We start from the raw sequence: 22808 nt of genomic DNA, 5'->3' as shown, positions 1-22808 counted from the left end.
GTCCCCTAAATATTCCTGTAATGTTTGGGTAGCTTGAAGATTGATGGTCAGCTGTTGCATGTGAGCCACCGAGTTTGGGTTTGCAGCATTCTCTCTGCATGTTAAGTGGACGTAGGAGAGTGCTTTGATTTGCCTAGTGTTTACCTATGGACACTTAATCTGTAGAGTGTTCCACACCTAGACAGTAACCAGAAAGTGACCAATGGTGAGAATCTAACTGTGTCTGAGGAAATGCCTTGACCGTTATGCCAATCTCCCAAGTGTGCTTAGCAGAATATTCTTATTACCTGAAACCAAGGTAGCAGGTTCGTTAGCCATTGCTCTAAGTTGCTGTATCCTGTGCTTTATTGTGGTGTACATTTTCATCCTATTGTAATTTGAGTCATGCTTGTCACTTTCCACCAAACTCTGCTTGCTGAATTTTACCAACATACTGTTTTGTAGTGTGCAGGCAGGCCTCCATTGTGCACTTCCCCTGCAATTACAGCAAGATTTGAGGCTCTTCCTCCATCTTGGGCTCAAGGATATGCTGTTGGTAGCAACAGTAGCAGTATTGCAGCTGTCCTTGCTTTGGTTTACATTTCATTCTAGCTGTGTATTGTCCTAGTAATAAGTCCCTGTGTTATCACAAGAAATGCTGGCCTTGGTTTATAAGGGAAGTTGGGTGCCAATTGCTAGGTAGGGGACTTGACCACCATTTTCTTAGCTGCCTTTTGTGGTGGGGACAACCTGGAAGTTCCTCTTTGCTTAACTATTGGTGAAGATTGAGATCCCAGTAACCAGCATGATTAATCAGTAAATAATTGACAATTATTCATTGCATATTCCTTGCAGGAAACGGATTGAAAAAGGTTTGGTTTCCATGCTAGTGTGTTTTATATCAAAATGTATAGTGCTGCAGTCTTAGTGTAGTTCATAACTGGAGATTGGTAATTTTGGAGGGGATTTCACATTGCCTGATAGCTCTGCATCAGAGCCATTTAAGAGAAACTCCAGTAAAACAAATCATTCTGACCTGTGACAGCATTACTAGTCACTGGGTCAAGATGTGGATGTCCCTCTAAGGGAATTTGTAACAAAAAACCATTACAGCTGGCAGAGAATTGTGTACTGTATGCCCATTAAACATTTGTCTTTTCTCCTAGAAACGCAATGAATCAAGAAAAGTTAGCCAGACTTCAGGCACAGGTTCGAATAGGAGGAAAGGTGAGAAAAACGAGTTGTGGTAGAGATTTATTTGGTTTTTACATGTACATTTATGTTCCAGTCTATATTTTCATTCGGTTGGAGAGTTTGTGAATGAACTTGGGGTTGATGTGATATGTGAATGTCCCTTTTTTCATAAGTCAAGTTTTGTGTGTTGGAGTGAACTGTTGAAACTGATACAAAGCTAAGGGGGAGTGCTCTCATGTTTTAGGGAAGCTGCTGCATTGTAAATGCTTAGTTAAGAGAGTACTGAGCTGTAGCGTCTGCCCTACATGCAGTTGAGGTGACTATGGATTACTTGTGGGTATTGCTACCGCTTCAGTGGAGGGCTGCCTTGAGGAAGTTGATGGCATTTAAGTGTTAGCCTATGTTTTTTATTGAAGTTGACATGCTTCCCTTTCTGAAATGATGCTTTCGTTTAAGTAGCTTAATTTACAAGCAGGTTGTAAATCTGTGCTAATCAAGTGAAACTTATTGTAGGGTAATTGGCCTGTACTATTACTGTGCTGCCTTTGCTGGCTTCCCATGAGAAGAGAATGGTATGTCAGTCACTGTGCAGATGCATTCTGTGATCAGGTTCTTGTACATCCTGTAGCCAGATCTCTCCAATCCCTCGCCTTTCTCTGAGAAGCTGACCTCTGGTACTAGTGTTACTAACCTGGCCTTTCCTTATGTTGTCAGTGATGGTTCTTGGAGGTATTGGACTGTCTGAGGCATCTTGTGTGTGCTGTTGCTTGCTTCTTTGCAAGGACTGCATTTTCAGTGCTTCTCTCAAGTTACTTGAGAAATTTGTTCCAACTCTTAGTGGAGTGCCTTTGTATTTCACTTGGCCTCCTGAAGTCTCCAGCTTCCTTAGTTCTACGGCAGTGCTATTCTTTATTTCCTTTAGTTTTGAATATTTAGAAGGGCATAATAAAGGTAAATTTAGTTTGGTATGTGGAAGTAGTTTGCTGTTGTACATCCATGTGTACACTTTGCCTATAGACATGTCGTTAAAGATGGTTAATCGCCACTCTTCAGATCTGCGGTGTATAGTTAAAACATGCATCAAACCACCGAGGTCTGCAGTCAGTACACATTTACACATGACACCCTTTTGCAGCAAACTTGAAGTAGGAACGTCTGGGATTTTGCGCCCTCAACTCTGTAGTGTCATACTTTTACCTATAACTTAGTGTCTCGACACCTGAGCATCTGTTTCTCTCCCTTAAATCACAATGACTGGATCTCCTCCATGTAGAGATACTGTCACCAAGGTATTGCAAGTAAACTACAATGTCTTATTCGTCCGTATCAAATTAAGGTACTACTACAAAACAAACTGTAGAACTACTGTATAAAAACAAATAGCCAAAGCTAGAAGGTACAAAAAAAGAATTTTAATGTGACAGTAAGAGCTTACTTGGGCACACATAAACCCACTTAAGACTGTTAGTACTTTTATCTTTAGAATGTTATTTTCCTTTTCTCATCAAATTTCTTAGTTTTACAATACAAGCTATTGAGCGTGTATCATTTAACCCTGGGTATTTGAAGGCATCTAGTCTGAGCTGCCAGTATAATTCTCACTGCTCTAGCCATAAAGAAAATGGTCCTCCCCTAATATTAGAACAGATCTGGTCAATAATCCTGAAGAATGAATGGCCAGGGTTAGTGCTTAGCTATGGTTATCTTTAGAATGGAATGTGCATTTTGTGTATAATGTAGTCTAGGGACATGCAGTTTCTTGGTAATTTTAGATTCTATACTATACCTGTATTTAAACATTTTAAAGCTGTACTTTTTATTGTATGTTTGGTTGCTTAGTCCCATTGGACCTTTTTTTAAACATCAGTCATGTACTTATTTTGTTAGCTGTTTAAATGTGGTGCATTAGTTTTGTTTAACAGTCTGAAGCATGCCCCCCACAAACGCTTACTGTCACATTAAGTTTTTCTTTTTTGTACTTTCTAGCCTTGGCTGTTTTTTTGTTAAAGTTAAGATACTGTCGGAACTGCGGCATAAATTTCACATACAGTTGAATGTTTTTTCCCTATTTTTCTGCCAGATACCCCACATAATGTATTGAGGGTATGAACTTGGTGACAGTGAGAGAGGCTTACATTGCAGAGTGGGTAACACTGCCTTGTGTATGTGTGGTGCATATGTTCTGGTGATCTTACCTTAATTTCTATTAGTTTCTGCAGACTTATTCAGTGTTTTTTACCCCTGTACTCTGCCTTCTGATGCATCTGTCCTTGTCAGACAAGATACAGCAGAAACTGCTGTGTTGCACTTTTGTATGTCGTCTTCCAATGAAATGTCTGTTTGCTTTGGTTAGTGTATATCCTTATTACTGTATGTTGTCATTTAACCTACATTTATCAGTTTGAGTACTGGTGCACTGCTGTACTGGCCTATATTAACTCTACTGACTATGTAAGGTAAAACCCGAGTCTCCCTGGGTAAAAAATGCTGACATCCAAAATCTATGTTGTGTCTGTTTCAGTAATTATTATTGTAAGCTGAGCTTTGTTTTGCAAAGAGGAATGTAGCTCTGGCTGCGATTCAGCTAACCTGGATTAAGCCAGTGACTCTAGCACTGCAAATGCTGGCTGCGAGTGAGGGGAATGAGCAGACATGGTAGGATTAGCCTGTACTGGGGGGTTGCTGATACCTAGTAGAGACCAAGTAGAGTGGTGGTCCTGCCAACCTGTGTAAATGCACAGTAGGGGTGGATGTTCGTGTTTCACTGTTGCAGTCATTACACTTGGGTTATCCTGCTGGCAGGTGACCCGCAGTTGGCCCGAGTTCCAAAGTCTTGGTCCGGCGTCTGTTGCTGTTGCCTCTTCCCTTACGTCAGTGCGCCATGGGGTATAAGATGCAACAGACGCCATTTTCTTCAGTCTTTTTTGCCGCTCTGTGCCCGAAGCAAAAGCAGTTTGCAAGTGCCGGTTGGCCGACTCCGGTTCTGAAACTCAGTTTTGAAAATCTCAGAAGTCTTCAGTAAAGCTAAGTACCCCGTTGGGGAAACTTTTTTTTTTTTTTCGTGCTCCAGACCGATGTCAGTAAAAGTTAATTGTATTTCTTGTGGGAAGCAAATACCTCATAAGGACTTTCACTCTTACTGTATTCCTTGCCTAGGCCCAGACCACGACGTTACCAGTTGTCGGTTTTGTGCTAGATTCAATAAACGCACTATTAAACGTCTGTTTGATTTTTGCTTTACATTATTTTGGACGAAGGTTTAATTACATAATGCCGTCTGAACAACCGACCGGAATTTATAAAAAATGCCAAGACAAAGAAAAGGCCAGGCATACAAGGTCCAAAACCGACTAAGCTTCTTCTAGGCCAGTTGCTGGTTCTCAGCGAGGCGCTTTTGCAGCCCCTGACACCCGCTACCTCAGAGGCACAGGCCAAAACTGACAGCCACGTGGAGACACAGAGGCCTGTGGAAACTCAAGGTATTGGGCCTACGGAAACTATTCCATCAGATGGGTCCGGAGCCGCTGAGCAGGCATCTGCTTCTGAGGGTGTTTTTCAGACCTTCACAGCTTACAATTAAGCCCACTACAGCAGCCAAGGCAAAGTCAAAAACACCATTAAAGACAAGGAAACAAGTACAGCATTCTCCAGAACAGTCATCCATGCCAAAGAAACAGATGCTTAAAATGGCCAAAGACCTGGTTCCCATCCCCCTCCTGACAAAAGGCCTAGGCAAGATGCTGACTATGATTCCTCTGACCAGGTTTCTATTTCCTCTGATTCCTCTTCTGCTCGGGGTTATTCTCTCCCTCTCTATGAGGACTCTGATGCGGAAGAGTCAATACCTTCAGCGCCTCCGCCTGAGGATTATTCTTTTGGGGAAACCCTGCACACCATGAGGGAGCATTTCCATTGGGAGAGCCAGGATTATTCAGAATCTAAGAAAAGGCTCAGACTTCCTTTTATTACCTCAGCACAGGCCCCTAGCTAATCCCCCCCCCCCCCCCCATGCTTGATATTTTCTCTGAATCCAGTCTGTCTCCAGATTCATTACCCCCTGCACCAGTTAAGTCAGACTGGTACTACAGGGTCCCTGACTCTCTCAAATTTCTTTACAAAAACCCCACTGCAGACACAGAAACAATTTCCCAGGGTCCTAAAGGGGTTAAGGCTTCTATTGCTAAAAGTCCTGTCGTCTCTGATAGTGATTCCAGAGCTCTGGACAGATTGGGGGGGGGGGTTTACACCTACTTTAGCTGTAAGGGTGTTAAATTGCCAGTTTCACATGCTTGCATATCAACAGTACCTCATGTCCTTGTTAAAACAGAAAATGGTTTCAAATTCAAAGTCCTGACAGTAAGGAAATGCAGGATTTATTGCATGCAGTTGAACAAGTAGGAAAGCATACTCTGCAATGTGGTTTTGATTCATTAGAGGCTTCTTATAGAGCCGCAGTTACAGGCTCTTATTCGAAGGCATGCTTGTCTGAAAGAACAAAGTTTACCTGACCATGTTAAAGTAAAATTATTGGATGCTCCACTACAGCATGATACTTTTGTTTGGTGTTAAGGCAGAGGAGGTGTTAAAGAAAATGGAGGATAAAGCAAAATCAATGCAGACAGTGAAGATTTCTTACAGGTTCAACCACCTAGAGACCTAAACAATGGGGTGCTTCAGCCCCCAAAGGAGGGGAAGACAAATCACAGCCTTATAGGAAGCAGTCCCAATGACTTCCCTCTAAAGATGCCAAGCACTTGCCTTTTGGTAGCACCCTTAGGGGGAAAGCTAGCACTTTTCCTCAAAAAATTGGCACATAATCACCCAGGACAAATGTTTCTCAGGGTTACAGGTTCCACTTCACACGTTTCCAAAATCAAAAGGTATGTCAGACCTTCCACAAAGCCAATGGGCAGAGGTGCAAAAACAGATCGCCGCTCTTATGGACATGGGAGCTATTCAAACAGTTCCGCAGCAAGAGCAGGGACAAGGATTTTACTCTTACTTTCTTAGTACCCAGAAAGGACACCGCCTGGAGACCAATACTGGACCTGTCAATCCTAAATACTTTCCTGGATGTTCCAGAATTCAAAATGTTGACACTACAGCAACTTCTGCCCATGCTGGGCAAGAAGGCTTGGCTAGTTACTTTGGACCTCAAGGAGGCATACCTGCATGTCCCAGTCAGACAATCTTGCAGAAGGTACCTCAGATTCATAGCAGGCTCAATGCATTACCAATTCTCTGCACTGCCCTTTGGCTTGTCTACTGCGCCCAGGGTCTTCACAAAATGCCTGGCACCAGTAATTGCATTTTGCGGATAAAAAGGAATTCAAATATATCCCTACTTGGGCGACTGCCCTATTCTAGCAGAGAGCAAGGTCATTCTTCTAAAGCATCTGGCGTTTGTAAAAAGATTACTAATTTGCCTAGGGTAAACCAGTAAACGAAAAATCAAAACTAGTGCCCTCTCAAGAGATATTCATGGGTGAAAGCTTAAATACAACTGTCCAGATGGCTTATCTCATGCCAGACAAAGGCAACTAACTCATTACTTTCAAATGATGGCAGCAAAAACACAGCTCCCTGCAAGAAAAATTCTGCAGGCCCTGGGCTTCATGGCATCCTCCATTCTACTAATTCCATATGCAAAACTGCATATGAGGAAACTACAATGGTATCTAAAAAGTGTTGGTCTCCAGGCTGTGACAATGCTGAGTCCAATCATGACTTAATTCCCTGCCTACAACAGGAGTTTCGATGGTCCCAGGCCTGTCGCACAACAAGGGACAGCCTTTCACCTTACCCACAGCCAGGCCTGTCACCACAACAAGGGACAGTCTTTCACCTTACCCACAGCCAGGCAGACTAACGGATTTATCGGATTATGCCTGGGGGGCACATATGGCAGGAAAATGTATTCCGGGCACATGGCCCAAGGAACAAATGCATCTTCACATCAAGCAAAAAGATGCTGGCTGTACAGAATGCCCTGACAGCTTTCAAGGACCTACTACATAAAGATGGACAATACCAGTTATGTGGTACATAAACAAGCAAAGGGGCACACATTCCTACCCCCTAGGCAGACAAGCCATGACTTTATGGAACACAGCACTGACCTATCAAGTACATCTGCAGGCACAATTCCTGCCAGGAACAAAAAATACACTGGCAGATGAACTAAGCAGAAATCTCATGGATCCTCACCAATGGAAACTAAATCCACAGGTGTTCAGCATGATGACAAAATGGGGACGCCCAGACATAGATCTTTTTGCCTCCCCTCGCAATTACCAAATACAGAAATTCTGCACAAGAATTTATCACTCAAGCATGTAAAGTGGATGCTCTATTGTTCAGCTGAAAGGCCTGACAGTCTATGCCTTCCCTCTGATGCCTCTTATTACCAAGGTGCTCCTAAAAGTCAGACAAAGGCCAAAAATGGTCCTGATTACCCCAGACTGGCCATGCCAGCACTGGTACTCCATCCTAAAGAGCTTGTCCCAAGGCCCAGCTTGGCTTCTACCTCAAATTCCTCATCTTCTGACAACAATCTGATTCTGCACAGTCAACTCAGAACCTTAAATCTGGCAGCATGGCATATAATGTAGCCACTCGGACTGCACCTTTCTCTAAAGCTGTTATGGATGTCATTTTAGAAGCCAGGAGGCCCAGCACTAGGAAATTTACGCAGAAAAATGGAAGAGATTCTGTGCTTGGAACTAGGCACAATGGCTCGAACCACTTGTCCCAAATATAACTCAGATTTTACAATACCTAACTGAGATGCTGGACAAAGGCCTATCTTTCTCATCGATTAAAATCCATGCCTCCTGCCATTTCAGCTCATTACAATATGGAACCTCCTATTTTTTCACATCCTCTACTGCGACAGTACCTCAGAGGGGCAAAAAAATGTAAGACCCCCAAGGAAAGCACCAGTACCAACTTGGGATCTCAATTTTGTTTTGGAAAAACTCACACTGCCTCCTTTTGAACCAGCCAGCACAGCTGATCTAAACTTCTTATGGAAAACTGCTCTGCTCCTAGCAATAACTTCCGCAAGAAGAGCATTAATGGCTATGGAACCTTTCATAATTTTTCATCAGGACAGGGTTTCTCTTGGGACAAACCCCAACATTCATGCCAAAAGTGGTCTCCAATGTGGCCTTGAACCAAACCATTCATTTACCAACTTTCTACCCAAATCCCCAGAATAAAGGGGAGAGACTTCTGCACGCTTTGGCTTTGGATATACACAGATAGCTACGATTCTACTTGGCAAAACAAAAGCTTTCAGAAAAACTGAGCAACTGTTTGTAGCCTATGCTGCAGGATCACACAGAAAAGGATCACAAGGAAAACCTATTACAAAGCCAACAGTTTCAAAATTGATTGGACACTGCATCCGCTTCTGTTATGCACATGCTGTGCATAAGGGCATTAGGCCACATTCTACCAGAGCAGCAGCTTTTCTCAGGAGTACCAACCAAAGACATTTTAGAAGCTGCAACCTGGAGCTCACTGCACACTTTCACCAAGCACTACCACTTACCTCTCTTCTCTACTCTAAATCCAGAGCAGGCCTTACCACTGCAGTTCTGCAGCGCCTGGTAGCCTCTCCAAATCCAATTTAGACCCAGCCGCCCAACCTCAGCTTTGGGATTCTACCCAAGTGTAATGACTGAAACAGTGAAACACTATGAACATAGTACAGTTGTGTACCTACCATAAATGTAGATGTTAGAGTGTATTCACTGTTGCAGTCCAGGTTACCCACCCACCATCCCCCTTTTCATTGCTGGGACTCTTCTGTACTTCTCCACTCCTATACAACCTATGTGGTGTATTTGCTTGTAGATGAAGGAAATGTTTGTAGTAAATACATGCTTGTTTTTTGGCATAATTTTATCTTTCCAGCCTTCCTATCTGGGGGCACCTGACATCTGGGGCAAGAAAAACTGAAGAAAATGGTATCGTTGCATCTTTTTTTATACCCCTGGCACACTGATGTCAGGGAAGAGGCGACAGCAACCGACACCGGACCAAGTAACTCGGGCCGACTGCGGGTCGCCTGCCAGCAGGATAACCAAAGTGTAATGACTGCAACAGTGACTATAACATCTACATTTATGGTAGGCACACAGCTGTACTTTGGGTGTGTTCACGCATGTAAACACCCATCGGTCCCAACCTTGTTGATTTTCTTAACGGTGCAGCTGCCAGCCACAGCAAAGATGAGTTTAAAGCATAAAAGCATCTAACCTGCAGGGATGACTGGCTTTTGTATGTAGTGAGGCTTAATGACTGCCATGATAGAGTGAAAGGACTGTTTTACAGAGGACAGACTAATTAGGAAAAAAATTATGAAAGACTGATTTCTGAAATGCTTCTGGATTGAATTTCATCTGAAACTTTCTTCTTGAATACAGTACAAATTCAGCTGTCCTTCTGTCCATGCTTACAAGTTGCATCTGACCTGTAGTGACCCTGTGAACAACTGCGACTATCCACAGACTTTACTAAGCAAGTAGGAGTGAAGTAGATTGGAAAGACTAGCCTTCCATCCGTACCACATTCACACCTAGGTGTAGTTTAGAGCTGCTGGTCTAGGTGATATTCCATGGTAACACAGGGAGGGCATGTTGATCCCATAGAGAAGGCACTCCAGGCAGGAATTGAACTGGAGATACTCTTGCTGTGAGACAGCCATGCTTACCTGCTGCACCACAGTTATGCCAGTGAAAATGAATAGAAAATTTATTTGCACAATGGTGGTGTAAATTGTGGCATGCAATAAGACTGGACTAGGCTGTTGCTTAAGTAGCCTGAAACATGCTGTTGCTTAAGTAGCCTGAAACATGACCTATAAGAACCACTTAAAATCCTTGGAACAAGTTATTTACCAAGAGGATGGAGGACTGCAACATTTATCCCCTTCTCAAGAATGGACCATCAACTGTCCCAAAAACTACAGACCTGTTAGTTTAGTCTAGTATGCCAGAGCCATGGAATGAATTAACATGGAAGTGATCAACCAAGACACTGGCAACCTACAGACACTGGACCCATCCCAGATTGGTTTTATTGGGGGACAGTCACTCCTGCTCAACGTAGTAAACTTTTTTTGACAGGGTGATCAGGGCAGTGGATGAAGGGGGAATACTGCTTACCCAGATCTAGCTAAGGCATTCTATACAATAGCCAACTCTGGTGTTGTAGACAAACCTGCCAAACTAGGCATAAATCCATATGTAACTCTCTGCATTGCAAGGTGGGAGAGTTTTCCTCAATGTAGTGTGATCTGAGTTGGTGTATATAATTTCCTGGGGGGTGCAGGGGGCAAAAACGTAAAAACAGGTTATTTTTTGTGTGTATTTTGATTTTTTGAAAACTCTATTGATCTTGACCATATCAATTTCGACTTTCTGAAAACTCTTATGTAGAATGATATAGAGTGGGAGTGTGTGTCTGTAAAATTGTGAATGTTTTGCTGACTGTGTTAACCATCAAATTCATTTACATAAATTTTCAGTTATTTGAGAAATGTATATTTTGTCTTTCAGGGCACAGCTCGCAGAAAGAAGAAGGTAGTGCATAGGACTGCAACAGCTGATGACAAAAAACTACAAAGTTCATTAAAGAAGCTGGCAGTGAACAACATTGCTGGCATTGAGGAGGTGGGCTTTTTGATACTTTGGCATAAATGTGTTTAATTCCGGAGTAAATTTTGATAGTACATTATGCTCGGCATGAAAAAAAAATCCTGTCTTGCAAGTCACTTATCTGTCGTGGTCCTCCTGTGTCTGGGCACATGACTGCATGTTGTCTTGTGTATTTCCTAGCCCAGAGTATGGTTTCATTTGCACAATTGGCCAGTACTAGTAAGCTGAACTACTGATCAGTCTGACGGGAAGTAATGCCATTTGTCACCAGGTATTTCCTTTAGTAGTACTCTCTCCTACTTGACATTACACCTGCAGGCAGTAGCATGTAGTTAAGTCCGTTTAATGCTGCTACTTGTGCCCTTGTAGTTGCATAATCTGTGCTTACAGAAGTGCTGTACCTGTATGTATGCGTGACGCTGACTGAAAAGTGCACGGTTTACCTTCCCATTAGACAGGGAGTCCTCTTCTAAACTGTTTTAGTTCACACTGGCCATCTTAGTTTTTTAGGTGCCTCTGGTTGCCAAGGGAACCATTCGCTTTTTCATAGTTATTTTTCTTCTGCAATGAAGAAGCTTTGATTGTATGTACACTTGTTACATTTATCCCCTTTAGCGAATGGTCTGTTAAGATTATAGAAGTGAACATAGCAGTACTTGCTTTTTGAACTTCTGTAATGGAGTTGAATTTGCAGTCTGGTTTGTTGCATGTTGATACAGTCTTACTCCATCCCCATAGAGGTAATGGTGACTGCTTTGCTTTGAGCAATTTACTGTACTGTTACATTCTACTGTTTGTTTAGCATAAAGCCTTAGTTAAGTATAGGCTGCATAATCTATATCCTGGAAAGAGTGCAGCTCCGTGGTTGATGTCCTTCAAGGATGCATCTGCAGTCTTTACAAATGGGTTGTCCTGTCGTCAGGCAGCCCTTCGGTCGGCCGGATTCCAAAGTCTGGGTCTGGCTTCGGCTGGTGTCGCACTTCACCCGACGTCATTGCGGCAGTTATTCGGGTATAAAGGCATCAGCCGACGCCATTTTCCTCAGTCTTTCTTGCCGCGTGGCGCCCGAAGCAGAAGCTGTTCGCAAGTGCCGGTCGGTCAGATCCAGAGATTACTACCTCCAAATACTACTTCGAAGACTTCTATAAAGCTAAGTACCCCGTTGGGGACTCTTTCTTGCCTCAGCCGATGTCAGAGAAAGTTAATAACTGTTTATCTTGTGGGAAACAAATGCCTCATAAAGATTTCCACTCCTATTGCATACATAATTTAGGCCCAGACCACGACGTAGCAGCTTGTCTAGCCTGTGCTTCTTTTAACTGGCGGACGCTTAGATGTCGTTCGGACTTTGCCGAACAGATTTTCGGCTCCGATTTTGCCTACATTATGCAGTCGGATCCTCCGACTACGCAAATAACCAAAAAACGCAAAGAAAAGGACCGACACTCGCGGTCCGCGGTTTCGGCCGAAACCGCGGTTAAGCAAACCACGAGTGTCTCTGTTTCGGCCGAAACCGAGCAAGCGGTTCTTTCTTCAGCCGATAACATGCCTTCTACCGAGGCCTCTTCTAACCTGGTAGAAACGGCTTCTGAAATCCAACCTTCTGTTGCGGTTTCACAGGATTTATCAGACACCATTCCCCTGGATATTTCAACCCCTGCACGTGGAGCTGCTAGGCCTCCTCCAGCTATGTCTATTAAGGCCTTTGCCAGGGCTAAAGCAGCCAAAGCACCAAAACCTGTGCCTGCCAAGCCCCCCTCTCACAGGCCCAGCACCAGCTCCCATATGCTTTCTTTGGCTGAGGATCTCATCTCTTTAATTCGTGGAGCCCAGCCTCATCCAGACAGGGCCTCTCTCCCTCCTCCAGAAAAGAGGCCTAGAGCAGAGCCCCCTGAGCCAGTATCCACAGATGATTCCTCTGATGACTCAGAACATACAGACCCTCCTGAGGCTTCTTACTCTCCTTACGAAGACTCTGATGCTGAGGAGTCCATCCCTTCAGCCTCTCGACCTGAGGAATTTTCCTTTGGGGAAACCTTGCATGCTATGAGGGAACAATTTCAGTGGCAGGGCCAAGATTTCTCAGACTCTAAAGGCTTAGGACCTTTCTACATTTGCCACAGCATAGGCCCTTAGCTATACCTCCAGTTCTTTCTGTTGTTGATGATGCATTTAATGATGCTTGCACTGCTCCTGATTCTTTACCTCCGGCCCCTGCTAAGCCCGATAGGTACTACAGGGTCCCGGACACTCATCACCACCTTTTGCAGATCCAGAGACTATCTCCCAGAGTCCTAAAGTTGTAGCAGCTACTTCTTCTAAAAAACCCCACCCCTCTGAAAGGGAATCCAGGTCCTTAGAGAGATGGGGCAAAAAAGTTTACACCTCTGCTACTTTGTCAGCTAGAGCTTTGAACTGCCAATTTCATGATTCAATATCAAGAGTTTATGCTTGACCAGTTAACTAAAAAGCTGTCCTCTGAAGAATCTTTAGATAAAAAGTATGTTCAAGAAATGGTACATAACATACAGCAGGTTAGTAACCATTCTTTAAAATGTGGCTATGATGCACTGGAGGCTTCCTTTAGATCAGCCATGACTGGCACAGTTATCAGGAGGCATGCATGGTTGAAAGAACAGGCATTACCAGACCATGTCAAATCAAAGCTTTTGGATGCACCTATGGACAAAGTCAATTTATTTGGTTCCCCTGCACAGCAGGTACTAAAGATGGAAGAGAAAGCAAAATCTGTGCAAACGGTGAAAGATTTCTTACAAGTTCAACCTCCAAGGTTTAGCAGGAACTGGCCCTCCAAGAATTGGTCCTTTCCGGACTCCTCGAAGGCACAAAGGCAGGAATAGGCACTCTAGAGGCAGAAACCAATCCAGGGGTGCCTACAGGGGTCGCCAGTGGCAGGGTAACAACCAACGAGGCACGGATACAGCCACCACCACTACAACAACTCAATCACAGTGACTTCGCGGTGGCACAGCCTACCAGGGAACAACTAGAAGCACCCTTAGGCGGAAAGCTAACCTTATTTTCAAGAAACTGGCACTGCATTACAAGACAAAAATGGATTTTGCAAACTATAGACCAAGGTTACAGGTTCCATTTCCATACTCTACCAGGAAAGCGAGGAATGCCAAACCTACCACCTACTCAAAGGGCAGAAGCTCTAAAACAAATATCTCAATTATTAAGAATGAGAGCTGTGGAAAAGGTACCATCTATGGAGCAAGGAAAGGGATTTTACTCCAGACTCTTCCTGGTACCAAGAAAAGAAAACAAATGGAGGCCTATTCTAGACCTGTCCGCTTTAAACACATTCCTCATTGTTCCAAAATTCAAAATGCTGACCCTACAGCAGCTTCTTCCCATGCTGGGCAAGGAGTCTTGGCTGGTAACTCTAGATCTCAAGGAGGCATACCTGCACGTCCCCATAAGACCAATTTGCAGAAGATACCTCAGATTTCTTGCAGGATCAGAGCATTATCAATTCTCAGCATTGCCCTTTGGCTTATCTACTGCGCCCAGAGTGTTCACGAAATGCCTGGCATCAGTAATCGCTCATTGCAGGCTTCAGGGGATTCAAATCTATCCCTACCTGGACGACTGCCTGATACAAGCGGACAACAAAAACAAACTAACAGAAGACTTACAAAGAGTCATCTACCTGCTGCAAGCCCTGGGATATACAGTCAATATAAAAAAGTCAAGGCTGATTCCATCCCAAAGAATAACCTTTCTGGGTGCAGAACTGGACACATCAAAACAAATGGCATTTCTAACAGAAGAAAAGAAAGAGCAACTTCCTCTCTACTTCTTGGCATTAACAAAGCAGAACCATCTAACTGCAAGAAAAGTGCTACAAGCTCTAGGCTTCATGGCATCCTGCATAATACTGGTCCCTCATGCCAGGCTGCATATGAGAAAGCTACAGTGGTACCTAAAGAATTTGTGGTCCCAGCACAAGCACAGCCTAGAAACCAAAATTCTAATGATCCCATGCCTGAAGCAAGAGTTCCTATGGTGGGCTCAGGCCTGCCAATCAAACACAGGATTGCCCTTCTGCAAAAGGCAACCATGACAAACCATCACGACAGATGCCTCAGACCTCGGTTGGGGGGCACACATGCTGGACAAGTGCATTCAAGGCCTATGGACTCAAGACCAGCTGCATCTGCACATAAATCTAAAAGAAATGATGGCAGTAAAATTGGCAATCCAGGCATTCAGACCTTTTCTCCAAGAAGGCCAGTTGATGATAAGGACCGACAACACCACAGTTATGTGGTACATCAACAAACAGGGAGGCACACACTCATACCCTCTATGCCGGCTGGCACTGGACCTATGGGATGTGGCTCTGAGCTACAACATTCAGTTACAGGCAATTTATGTACCAGGGAAGGAAAACATTCTAGCAGACATATTAAGCAGAACTACAACAGATGCCCACGAATGGATGCTGCATCCGGACATCTTCAAAACCATCACAAGAAAATGGGGATTACCACAAGTAGACTTGTTTGCATCCCCATTCAATCACCAATTGAAGAAATTCTGCACAAGGACTTACCACCCTCTTGCTTGGAAGGTGGACTCCCTATCTTTCAGTTGGAAAAACCTGACGGCATACGCATTCCCACCACTTCCTTTGATGCACAAGGTGCTTCTGAAGATCAAAGAGGAACGTCCGAGGATCATTCTGATAGCCCCAGACTGGCCAAGACAACATTGGTATCCACTGCTGAGGAGCATGTCCCGGGAACAAATATGGACACTGCCCCTGATCCCATTACTGCTAACACAGAACAACTACAACATCCTGCATCCAAGCCTAAAAACTCTGCAGCTAACTGCCTGGAACATTACATAACAGCAATTAACCCAAATTTATCCCAAAGGGTTAAAGACATAATCCTGGAGGCTCGTAGACCTTCAACAAGAAAGAATTATGCAGCAAAATGGGAAAGATATTTCATCTGGAGTACTGCAAAGGGGCAAGATGTGACACTGGTGAACATAGCCAACATCCTGGAGTACTTGGCGGAGCTCTTCCATACAGGCCTGTCCTAATCTTCCATCAAGATACATGCATCAGCTATTTCAGCAGAATACAGCTTGGATCCTCCTGTCTTTTCACATCCTCTGCTCAGACAGTTTCTGAGAGGAATTAAAAATGTGAAACCTCCATTGCCAGCATGGGACTTGAACTTTGTGCTAGAAAAACTGACTCTTCCTCCTTTCGAACCAGCAGCAACAGCAGAATTACAATACTTATCCTGGAAGACTGCTTTCCTGCTGGCAATAACTTCAGCAAGAAGGGTCTCTGAACTACAGGCATTAATGGCAGTGCAACCCTTCCTGATCTTCCATCAAGATAGTGTCCATGAGAACAAATCCTACATTTATGCCTAAGGTGGTATCCAGAGTCTCTTTAAAATCAGGCTATCCACCTTCCTACATTCTTCCCCAACCCACAGAACCGGGGAGAAAGGCTCTTACATACCTTGGATGTACACAGACAATTACGCTACTACCTGGACAGGACAAAAAACAATAGAAAAACTGACCAGCTTCTGGTAGCATATGCAACAGGAAAGGAAGGAAAACCAATTTCTAAACGGACAATCTCCAAATGGATAGGAAATTGCATTAGATTTTGTTACTCCTACCATGGAAAGAAAACTCAACTCCAGAGAACATCAGGCCTCACTCCACAAGGGCTACAGCCACTACCACAGCTTTCTTACGAGGAGTGGCTACCAAGGACATTATAGAGGCTGCTACTTGGACCTCCGTGCATACATTTGCCAAGCATTATAACTTACCTCTATACTCTAGATCCCGTGCTGGTTTTGCCACTGCTGTTTTGCAAGGGATCCTAACTACACCATAATCTATTCTCATTTCCTCCTCCCCTAGTTTAGCTATGGTATTCTACCCATTTGTAAAGACTGCAGATGCATCCTTGAAGGACATAGTACAGTTTTGTACCTACCATAAATGTAGATGTCAGAGGAATGCATCTGCAGTCAGGATTACCCACCCTCCTTCCCTCTGAGGTACTCCTAGGGTATTTGCCAATCTTCAGCTAGCTTGGGGGGGATCTATTATGGTGTATTTGTTTGTATATATGTACATACATGCTTATTTTGTGTGTTTGCTCTCTACTATTTGGAATCTTTGGCATTTATCCAAATTTAGCCATCCAAGAGGGCACCTGGCATCTGGGGCAAGAAACACTGAGGAAAATGGCGTCGGCTGATGCCTTTATACCCGAATAACTGCCGGAATGACGTCGGGTGAAGTGCGACACCAGCCGAAGCCAGACCCAGACTTTGGAATCCGGCCGACCGAAGGGCTGCCTGACGACAGGACAACCCATTTGTAAAGACTGCAGATGCATTCCTCTCGGACATCTACATTTATGGTAGGTACAAAACTGTACTTTTCCCCATCTTACCCCCGCATCCTATATAATCCTGTCAGGCCAATTCAGTGTCATCCCTAGGTTAGAGCTTTTATACAAGGCAGATGGGTAAAGATTTCTTGGGGTTGTTGAGGGTCCATGTTGCATAATGAATGGAATGAAGGGCCAGATGTTCTTCGTGTTTCACTGTTCATAGGTTCATACTAGGCTATCTGCCCTAGGGCATTTGTAAGCCTAGCCAGAGTGTGTTTGGTTTTCGCCACCCATTTTAAATTAATTTTGCTATGCCCTTTTTCAAGGTTAGTATACTGTGCCTCTAACAGTGAAGTAGCAAGTGCGGATGACCCAATACCTTCACGGGTAACGGCAAATGCTCATTTGGTAAAATACCAAATTCAGGCTGTTGAAATGCAGCTTCAAAAGTGTAGAATAAATGTCAAGAGTAACCAAGAATGTCGACAAATAGTGTGATCCAAAAAACAGCTTTATTCCAAGGAGTAAACCACAAGCGCTTTCTCCAGTTGGTAACGGGCTTTTTCAAGTGTACCAGTTGCATTATGCTTATATACTGCTGAAGCCAAATAAAGCCGTAATTAATTGGCTCAAATTAATTAGTTATGTATTTTCATCATAGACAAATTGCAATTATGATCTAATTTTCCACATAAAATAATGCTTGAAGCCAGTGTAATTAAATACTGTTAAAATGCTTATATCGAAATAAAGATGAAAATAAAAATAACAATTGCATTACATTACTCTAAAGATATTTAAAATATAAATAACATTGAAAATAGACTTCTAAATGTCTTTACCAGAAATATTAAAAACAAATAATTCATGCACTAAATTGTTTAAAAGCTTTCAAATATTGTACTATGACAATGAGGCTTGTTGTGAATACATAGATTTAAATCTAAAATACTGCACAAAAAACCATGTTCAAGGATTAATCTTTAAATATAGAGTGGATGCCCAGTGTGAGAAGGGAACACTAGGTACAAATGTTTTGTTATGTTAAGCTGCACTAAAACTAAAGTTAAAAATGCAAAGTACAAGAAATGTCGTTGACTTAACATTATTTCCCCAACATTCTCAGTTACATTTAACTAATGGGGCATCTTCTCCAGTAAAATATCTTTTATTAGAAAAAGGAACACCAACTTAGAGTATGTTTGAGCAAAATATGTGTTTGGGAAACTAGGCACAGAATTATGGCACTTCTAAAAGGAGAGGGACTTTTCCATGTGGTAGGTGCCACCAATGCTCATTTATTGCTGATTCTGATTACGTGGATATCCCCTCTCGTAACATCACATTAACATGTAAGAATCACTACTCTCGTAATTCCTCAGGAGTAGTGTACATAGGGCTTTGCCAGAACTGCCCATCATTTTATGTGGGCAAAACAGAAGAACTTAAACCGCAGGATATATGAGCACATGTACGATGTCAAGAACAAAGAGTCTAATGCTTTTTTTCAAGCATTCTCTGACTTGTGCTAGCATGTCCATTCGTTTTTTCGTTCTGGACAAGGTCATTCAAGATTTGAGAGGAGGGGACTGGGAAACAACGCTTAGTATAAGAGAATTGATGTGGCAAATTAGATTGAACGCCACCAAACATCCAGGTTTGAATGATGGGCTTAGTTTGGCTAGCATTTTAAAAGCCAAAAGGAATAAGTTTATAATGCTTACTATTAAAATCTGTAGCCCCATTAGTTAACATGATTTCCCCAACATTCTGTTACATTTAAGTAAACGACGTATGTTAAGTTGTCAATCTCGCCTTCATTCTTGCTTGATGGGTTCGGAGCCGATCCTCGGCTCACACTTTAGCTCGAACTCCTTTTACCAGCTCGAGGCAGCCCCATATCCCATGATGCAAGGCAGGAAGTACCCAGATCTCGTTTGCCGCTTCGCTTGGGAGGTCTTCTCTTTACCAGCTCCTGGTAAGTAGTTCACATTTGTGATATTTCAAGCCCCTTTTAGTTTAAAACTAATTTTTTGATAGTTTAATTTTAATTCTACCCTTTTCTGACAGAAATCCCTGTCTCTTTTAAATTTTTGTTAGTCAATTTTCCTATCCCATCCCCCTGTTAGGGTGTGTGTGTTGGTGTTTTTATAAAATACCTCTTGGTATTTGTTTAATTTAATTTTGACTGGTGTGTCTGTGTGTGTTGTGTTTAGGCACCATGTCTAAGGAGAGGGTTTCAGGTTTTAAGAAGTGTGACTCGTGCTGTCAGAAGATGTCTCTGACAGACGGTCACACTTCTTGCCTGTATTTGGGCCCTCTTCACCTGCAGGACTCCTGTGCTATTTGTCACTCCTTCAGCCAGAGAGTCCTGCAGGAGAGATAACAAGTTGATTCTCAGGGTCTTCTTAAGCCGGAGGGCTCTCCGGCAAGTCGTCCTCCACAAAATCAACAAAACTGCCAAGGCCCAGGCTTCTGTTTCTAAGCCTGCGGCCTCGGCTCCGACAGTGTCGAGATCGCTCGGCTGGAGCCGATTCTGATCCACTAAGCTTTCCGATGGCTATCGGTGCGAACTTCTGTGCTTGACCGCGATGTCGGCTCCGATCGGCTCCGACACCCATGTGGCGCAGGCATCGGTGTCGGCTCCGACACCGTTACTTTGGTGGCTGTATCGGCTCGGCTGGAGCCGATACATCGAGACGTTCTGTCGGCTCCGAAGTCGGTGCCGACAGGATCAGTAGTATCAGCTCCGATGGCCCATTCCAGGAAGAGGTCGAGGTCTCCTTCCTTGGAGCCCGATGCTCGCTCCCGGCCTCTTCTATCGGACGGGAGCCATCGGAGCCGATCTTCAAGGTCATCCAGGTTTTCAGATCATGACCTAGAGAGAGTGGTCAGTAGATTACTCAAGTCACAGGTACTGGCCCAAATGTTACACAGTCCGTCTCAGCAGGCGACTGTTGGTCCCCCGTTACAGTTCCTCCTTCAACTCTACCCCAGAGTTTGGAGTTGGAGTCTTCGGGCATGGTTACTGCTACGGCTGGAGGACGGATACCCCTTCTGTTCCTTCAGCCCCTACTCTTATCTCCTCTTCCTTAGAGGGATTCGTGGTCGGGCTTCCATGGTCTCCTCCGAGGGTGAGTGGCATCGACCCTTGTCCGAGCCGCTCTTCCCTTGGAGCCTCGGCCTTGGTGAGCTCGGCTCCGACATCTGCCTCGAGACTTCCCTTCGGTGGTTCCTGGAGTTCCTAGCTCTTCGGCGGGTTCTCTCGGACCTGCCTGGGAGGGAGCATTCGAGGTGATGAAGAGTGTACTGGCCACTAGTATCAGTCAGCAGTCTGTTCCCATAGCTCCTCCCTCTATGGTACCTGTTGACATCTCTGCCACTTCTCTTGCTACAGGACCCAGAGATCCTCCGCCTCAGGTTTCCCCATTTCCCCCCTCTTCCGAGGATTCTCCTGATGTTTCGGAGATCCTCCTAGGAAGAGGACTTGTAAGAGGAAGCATGTAGACTCCCGAGTCTGTCACGATACTGACTTTGAGTCAGAGGGATCCCTAGATCCCCCTCTGAGGATGTCTCCTTTTCAGACATCCTAGAACTTCTCAAACAGAGGGGAAACTGGCCCAACAATCCCTCTGAGGATGAGTCAGTATACCTAGAGGCATTTGGATCTCGGCCCTCCACCTCCTGGGTGTCTCCGCCTTCGACCCCTTATGCAGGTTATTGCAGCGTGGACAGCTCCTGACTCTGTAGAGCCAGTCCCTAGGAGGCCTTCTAAATTTATCACTGCCCCTAGTGACAAACAATTCCTAACCAAGGGTGTCCCGCTGATGCCATGGTGGTGGCTGCGGCCACCAAAAGGAACTTGCAGATCCTTCCGTGCCCGTCCATCCTCCTAATAAGGACTCTAGGACCATGGATAGGTACGGCAAGCGGATGTTTTCCTCAGCGACCTTTGCTGAATTATCTTTGTCACTTCACCAGACTCCAGAGATATCCTGAAGGAGCTGGGAGAAGTAGTTCAGGATCCTACAGCTGCAGGGGCTCAAGAAAAGATTGCTTCGCTAGGAACCCTCAATTCCATTGCTAACTCCTCCATGCGGCTAATATCTTATGCTGCGGATGGATGAGAGAGCCGCAGAGGCGAAGAGCCGCGCACAGGTGTGGCTCTTAGGCGCCAAGCCTGGATGCGGCTATGTGATTTTGGATCCCTTTAAAGGCGCCCTTCACAAATTCTCCCTTTGATGGGTCAGCTTTGTTTGGCCCTCAGGTGAAGGAAACCTTGACCACGTGTGAGCAGGACGGCAAGACTCTTTCTGCTGTTGGAGTCCGTTTTCCACCCCTTCTAGGCCTTATCCCAAAGGACAGAAAGGTGGGAAAATGTGGTTCCGAATCCCAAGGAGTCACGCCGATTCACGTGGTCAGTTTACCCCTAGAGGCAGAGGGGTAACAACAACAGACGCTCTAGAGGCAGAGGGGTCCGAAGAACCAGGGAAACAGGGAGCCTCTCTCTGATAAGCCCTTTCAGCATCCCTGAGGTGTTGCCCGGCTGTCCCTCCTTGGAGGCAGTCTGGGGAAGATTATCACTGTACCCAGAAGCCTGGCATTCCCTCACTCAAGACAGATGGGTACAGTCGATCATATCCAAGGGTTACATAATTCCTTTCGAGGAAAGTCCCTTCCCCTCAAGTTCCCTTCCAGATGTACCACCCGGTCTAAGGGACATTGCAGAGTTAGAAATCGCAAAACTACTGCAAAAAAGAGCCATTCAGCCAGTTACAATAGACCATTCAGAGCCCGGAATCTACTCAAGGTTCTTTTGGTCCCCAAAAAGACAGGAGACTGGAGACCAATATTGGATCTCAGCAGACTCAACAAGTCTGTCAGGAAGACAAGATTCCGAATGGTCACTCTTCAGTCAATTCTGCCCTTCTTACAGAAGGACAACTGGATGTGCTCAATAGATCTTCAGGATGCGTACTATCACATCAAAATTCACAGACGCTCAGGAGATTTTCGGGTCCAGTCATTTCCAGTTCAGAGCCCTGCCCTTTGGTCTCACTACAGCCCCAGAGTGTTCACCAAATGCATGGCAGTGGTCACGGCTCACCTGAGACGTCGAGGATTCCAGGTGTTTCCTGGCTCCTGTCAGCCACCACCAGGCAGTTCAGTTGGCTGCTATTTCTAATTTTCATGTCGGGATAGCAGATCACAATATTATGTCCCATAGGCTCTGCAGGGCCTTTTTGAAAGGAATTTTCCTACTAAAGCCTCCAATCAGGAATCCTCCTCCTCAGTGGGATCTAAATTTAGTGCTGACATCCTTGATTCTTCCCCTTTGAGCCAGCTGTTTCTTGTTCCTAAAATCTTTCTTGGAAAGCGTTATTCCTAGTGGCTATTACATCTGCCAGGAGGGTGTCTGAACTTCATGGCCTATTTGATTTTTCACAAAGACAGAGTATCTTTGAGAACTAATCCATCCTTTTTACCTAAGGTCGCTTCAAAAACAATCTGAATCAATCCATTGATCTCCTGTATTTTTCCTAACTATTCAGATAGAG

At 44.4% G+C, this 22808-nt stretch overlaps 1 protein-coding gene across 3 annotated transcripts in view; it reads left to right on the top strand.

Annotated features, from left to right (window-relative positions):
- The window catches only part of BTF3L4 (basic transcription factor 3 like 4), a 199512-nt gene that overhangs the window by 29344 nt on the left and 147360 nt on the right, over window positions 1-22808 (top strand). For all 3 annotated transcript variants that reach the window (XM_044086070.1, XM_044086069.1, XM_044086071.1), the window contains exons 2-3: window positions 1146-1206; window positions 10740-10853. In XM_044086070.1, the coding sequence (XP_043942005.1) occupies window positions 1153-1206; window positions 10740-10853 (168 nt within the window). In that variant the 5' untranslated portion in view covers window positions 1146-1152. The remainder of the gene's footprint in view (window positions 1-1145; window positions 1207-10739; window positions 10854-22808) is intronic.

This window comes from Protopterus annectens, chromosome 10.part0 (genome assembly GCF_019279795.1).
Source record: "Protopterus annectens isolate FY-2018-M chromosome 10.part0, PAN1.0, whole genome shotgun sequence".
NCBI lineage: Eukaryota > Metazoa > Chordata > Ceratodontiformes > Protopteridae > Protopterus > Protopterus annectens.
The sequence above is the reverse complement of the archived record's forward strand: the minus strand, read 5'-3'. Positions and strand labels throughout refer to the sequence as shown.